Consider the following 6,000-nt stretch of genomic DNA (forward strand, 5'->3'; position numbering starts at 1 on the left):
CCTCTCTCCTCCGTTGTTTCTCACGCTTTCTTCTTTCTCCCTCCCAATTCTCTCTTTCTCTCTCCCCATTCTCTCCCTCTCTCTCTCGCCCTCTCCCCCTCTCTACTCATTTTCTCTCTTTCTGTCTCCCGTTCTTTTTCTCTCTCCCTCCCTCTGTCCCTATTCTCTCTTTCTGTCTTTCTCTCCCTCTCTCCCCATTGTCTCCCTCTCTCTTTTTCTCTACCTCCCTCTCTCTCTCTCTCTCTCTCTCTCTGTAGTGACTGTTCTGTCATCATCGCTCTGCTGCCTCCGTCTCGTGGCAGAAAAGAATTTAAATCACTGCAGTCAGCATTTTCCTCTCCTCTGGAACACCAGCACACAGAACTGTGTGTATGTGTGTATTTGCTGAATGAATAAACACTCATTTACCCCTCGGCAGTGGAATGTGAAGTTAATCAAAGTGATTATCTGTTATGATCATCACTGTTGTCTTCTGGCCTTTGACGCAAGGTGTGTGTGTGTGTGTGTGTGTGTCCTCCACCATCTGGATCTGATCAGTGTGTCAGACTGTCTCCCTCAGGCTCTCACTGACTGGATTTATTGTACATGAGACATCAAACTCGAGTTTAGCGTGTGACGTCAAACTGTAAAACAAACAAAAAAGGAGAAATGTGTGTGTGTTGATGGATCTTCAGTTTGACATCACAGTGATACAGCGTGTCCAGTAACCGTTTTAATCACTCAGATCAGTCATTAGAATTAGAAGCGTGACCCTTTAAAGGTTAGGACAGAAAATAAAAGTGTAATAAGATGTATTAGCGTTCAGGTAACTTTGTCAGGCCAGATCAGACCACACAGCGCTGGTAGAGGGTTACTGTCATTTTGCTATTATTTAACTTAAATGTAAATTCCAGCATTACATATTTAACCACATAGCCACATAATGTAAATTATGTACATTTACATTTAATTTACATTCTTTATAGACAGCTTGAAGTTAGGGCTGTCCCGCATAACATTTTTTGGGCTCCGGAGCTTCAGCAGTAATCAGCAGTGAATATTCGAAGCTTCGCCTTTTGGGTGGGGGGTGGTGGCGATGGGGGGCTGTAAAATCCAAATCTCCAAAATCACAGCCCTAGTGAGATTCGAGTACGGCAGGACACTGTTTGCAGCTGTGCTGTGAATATATGCTGTCTAGCACCGCGTTAGCTTGACGTTCACTGCTGTGGGTGATGATCTCAGGCCAGAGAACTTGTAAAGAGGACAATTATCACTCTGTAATGTCTTCTGGGTTTCTCAAACGCTAGAGGGCACTCCTGACCAAGTCCAAAATGAAAAGGTTAATATGGAGCATTCAAGCAAAATCATATTTTATAAATGCTTAAACATTTTTAATATAAAAGAATACATTCATTCTCTGAACACTGAACAGCATAAAACATTTTAACACTGCTGTTATATTTTTAAGAGCTTTTGAACTTGAGTTATAGGAGTTCAAAATGGCGCATCATGTATGTTCGTGACATCAGTGAGCATGAACAGCCAACGAGCTGCTCTCCTCACCAACCAGTCAGCACTCAGTAGCAATAATTTTTCAAAATTTCTAATTTAATTATTACTATTTTCAGTTAAATATAGGGTTTGAACGATCTGCACTTCATTGCATTCTGTTTCCTTTTTACATTTTGCACAGCATCCCAACTTTTTTGAAAATGGGGTTGTAAGAAAATATCTCTGCTTTTACAAAGACACCATCATGGTCTGGATTAAAAGTTTCTCCTCATTTCAGTGAACTGAGAGTCAGAAATAATACATTACATCTTGATTTTGTTGTCATCATCTAATGACCTGTTTTTCATTGCCTTGTTTTAATCTTATTCGGTTTGCCTTTCCATGTTTAGGTGATAAGCTGCCAGGCCGTATCACAGTTCGTAAGAACAGGAAGGATCCCCGGGCGCTGCTGGTGACTCTAAACCTTGCTGACTGGAGGCAAACTTACAGCCTTCAGTGAGAAAGAAAAACCTGCTTCTGATTTAGAGATGTCAGCATCTGTCAAAACTACGAAGTGCCTCTCAGTGTCAAAGTCCAGTGCTGATGATGGTTATTCTCTCCGATTAGGGCTGCACGATTTGGACAAAAATGTCATATTGTGATTATATTGCTGTATATTGTGATTGCGGTAGATCTTGCAGTATATTAAAACTCATAAGTGAACGAAAGACACGGTCAGAATGCATTGTTTTTACCAAAATAATTGCCTTCTGTTGGATTACATCAGTGCTGTTTACTGTGTGCTGTGATCATCCTGACCAATCACAGCTCCAGAGGAGTTTCCGAGGGTGTTTTGATGAATTAGAAGCTCATCTGGAGCTGTGATTGGTCAGGATGATCACAGCACTTATTTACTGAGTGGTCACCAGCCTTGGTCCTGGAGATCTTCTTTCCAACAGAGTTTAGTTCCAACCTGCATCTGCATTCTACGCTCACCATAAGCTAAAACTAACACTTCTAATCCAGGCAATCAGGGACTTCAGAAGAAGTTAATTACTTGGAGCATGTGTGGCAGATTGTGGTTGGTACTAGACTCTGCAGGAAGGTAGATTTCCATTGCCATCTGAGGGCTCATTTACATATTGCAGCCTTCTGGGATGTGAATATTGCAAAGGCCGATATCACAATAGCGATTAATGAAATTGTGCAGTCTTGTCTACACTCTTAAAAAATGTGGTTCTTCAAGGGTTCCTCAGTAAATACAGTGGCTCTGTATAGAGCTATAAACACCCAACAAAACCTTGGTATGCTCAAAATGTTCTCTGCATGGTGAAATGGTTCTTCAGATTGATGCACCGAAAAGGATTCTGCTTTCACAATGTCAAGCTTGCAACAATAGCAGATCCCCTTTTGGTGCTCTGTAGAACCATACACAACACATTCTCTATCAATCTATAGAACCATTTCACCATTTGAGCATGCAAATTTGTTCATGGTTCTATATAGAACAATTGTCTTTACTAAAAAAAAACCTTGAGGAACCATTTTTTAAGCCTACTTTCCATTTTTTATCCAGTTAAGTATTGTTTAGAGGCTTAGATGGACTTCATTTCTGACCATTCCCCTAGTGACCCATTTCTGTGAGATGAAAAGACTAAATTTGCCGGTTTATGGCACAGAACAGAGATTTTATATTTTACTCTAGTTCTGAACCACCTTTCTGAAGTCCTACCGATCTGTGTCCCAGATCTGAACATTGGAACTGCTCTGTTTTTTCTCAATCTGTTTCCGAACCCAGCGGCCAGTCAGCTGCATTAGAAAATGCTGACAGTAGATCTGTATTTGCATAGCTCATTGGACAGCGCTGCTGATACTACAGCAGGGCTCAAAAACCACATTATGAATCATAATTCTATGAAGGTAACTGATGACTGTGCTGGCTCTGAGGCTTTGGTTTGCTTAATAAAGTTTTTTGTGGCTCTTTTTAATATCTTGCCTGCCCTTTTCTAAATATCTGTGATGTTACCTGTTTGTGTCTCTTCATTTCACAACTATTTTGTGGCATTTCCTGAAAGGAGTGGAGTGAGCGAATGTGCTAATGTGGCTAATGATGACTGGAAACTGTTAGCCAGCAATTCTCATGACAGTATTATGCATGTAGCATAATTATAATTAGTAGCTGTTCACTATAATTTATTGTGAGCAGCATTTGTTCCTGTAAAGTTTTGCTCTTGCACTAAATGGTAATCATCAGCATAATTGGTTCAAAACAGATATATAATGTTGAGTTAGTTTACCGATTAAGTTATACACAAGCTGGATTATGTTGCTGTAGCTAATAAAAAAGAAATGTAGAAGTAAAACTTGTCACACAACAAAAAACTCCACCTGGTCTAACCTAACAGTGTGACCATTCACACAAATACTAAATAAATCTCATTAGATAGGAAAAACACTGTAAATGTAGGTAATGTGACTCTGTTCTACATTTTCTCATTAGGCTAAATGAATAACTGACTCTAAATGTTAGTTTTGTGATATAAACTGACTCTGTTCTACAGTTTCTCATTAGGTTAAATGAATAACTGGCTCTAAATGTGATATAAACAGTGTTCAGTGAAACGGACTAGACGGCGGGAGGTATTCATTTACTCTGTGGCAGTAATTCATACAGTTATTGAGAGCGTTTCCTTTCAGACCGACATTATGACTGTAGCCCAAAGTCTGGGAACAGCGCCCCCCTTACTTTGGTAAGTTATTTCAGGCCAAAATGGGGCCACAGTTAACAGGTTAAAGACTAATTTAGGGTGTTTTTTTTTAACCTTTGGCGCCATAAAACTGGAGCCATGCTTCTCACACTGGCCATCAGTCCAGTACCAAATGGTCCCGTTTTGTTACCAACAGAATCTAATGGTATTTAAGGGGGTCCCTTTTTTTTTTTGGAAACACTTGCAGCTGAAGCAGGCGATAATTTAGCAAATTCTTTACTCTTCCTGGTGAAGATAAAGTCACCACTATTACATCACCAATACGTGCACCAGAAAGTAAACTACACTCTTAGCAAAGATTCAGGGGTTCTTTATTAAAGAAAATGTTTCTGTATTGAACCATGAACATCTCAAAGAATACTTTGCATGGTGAAATGGTTCTTCAGATTGATGGAGAATGTGCTGTAGATGGTTCTATACAAAACCTTCTTGAAAAGTGTTCTATATAGCACCAAAAGTGTTCTGCCACTGTTACAATGTCAAAGAACCATATCACACCCCAAAGAGCCGTAAGCGTTCTTTGACTGTTCAAGGTTGTATAACGAACCATTGTCTTTACTAAAGAACCCTTTACTTTTTAAGACTGTGGGATGTATGATATCAATTGATATTTGTGAAATGATGACTCTATGAAGAGCTTGCTAGTTAGGAAGCTAACCCTACTTAGCATTTAGGCTACCCTCCGTGGAACACGTTGCTCTGTTCATGTTTTCAACAATAGCAGAAAAATATATTGATTTTGTCTAAATGTAGAAATTTTTGTGTGTGAGTGCAGAACAGTGCCGTATTTCATGTCAGCCAATACTTTAAGCTAACTAGTTAAGTAAGGTAGCTAATTAGCCTCACTAGATTTGACACTTCAATCAATCAATCGCGGTTATTATGGCGCTTCCAGCCTCTCAAGGAAGATGGAAAATGATGAAAATCACCCAATCAAATGAGAGCACCCTGTTTGGCAGCTGTATTTTTCTCATTAATAGTGTATGAAGAGCTTCGTCAGTGGACTCTTATCACATGCTAGTGATACAGAAGGGAAAGTAAAGCTGGGTAATGAATTAATTATATTGGCCTTGTTTGTAATTAACGACTGATCACTGAGGCTGTTATCTCGGGGTCAAGGAGTGTCACCGCCCCCAATGAGCCGAAACTCACTGACACACAGCTGCAGTGATTTATTCCTGATTAGATAACCCATGTTCCTCTGACTGATTCGCAAAAACACAACCGGCTTTCCATAATCAAATATTGCAGTAAAGTGAGCCGCGCTTATCTTCCACAGCACTGCAGGTTAATTAGAATCTGATAATACTGTAACGCAGGTATCAGTTGGGAAGTTCTAACAGCACTAGTAGGCCACTGGAGCCGGTTCTGCGGGACGTCCTGCCTTTACTTGCCTCACTGCGTGCTAAGGAAGAAGGTGTGAAGGGGATGAAGGGACAGAGGAGCAGAAATCAATTACAATTATTCTCTGTTGACAAAGTAATTAAAGGCGGACTGGGCAGCGGAGAGGCTTTATCGCTGCAGGAGATTTATGACGGTGGCCGCAGTGCGCATGCGTGATTAGCATCCTTAACGGTTCCAAAAAACAGCCCGTTCCAGTTTAATTTGTTTACAAATAAAAATGTTATTGTTAACAAACAAATATGCAGAAAAGCTGAAATTAATCGGTAAATGAAATAATTGCGGTAAAAAAGGTTCTATAAACGTGTTCTATTGACACTCTTGGATGTACACACTTAAAAAGGATGGTTCTTCAAGGGTT

At 40.0% G+C, this 6,000-nt stretch overlaps 1 protein-coding gene across 1 annotated transcript in view; it reads left to right on the forward strand.

Annotated features, from left to right (window-relative positions):
- prmt3 (protein arginine methyltransferase 3) overlaps positions 1-3,458 on the forward strand; it is a 104,247-nt gene extending 100,789 nt beyond the window's left edge. Inside the window, exon 16 of the mRNA XM_036586376.1 lies at positions 1,881-3,458. Coding sequence (XP_036442269.1) covers positions 1,881-1,990 — 110 coding nt within the window. The 3' untranslated portion in view covers positions 1,991-3,458. The remainder of the gene's footprint in view (positions 1-1,880) is intronic.
- Positions 3,459-6,000: the final 2,542 nt, after the last annotated feature.

This window comes from Colossoma macropomum, unplaced genomic scaffold (genome assembly GCF_904425465.1).
Source record: "Colossoma macropomum unplaced genomic scaffold, Colossoma_macropomum, whole genome shotgun sequence".
NCBI lineage: Eukaryota > Metazoa > Chordata > Actinopteri > Characiformes > Serrasalmidae > Colossoma > Colossoma macropomum.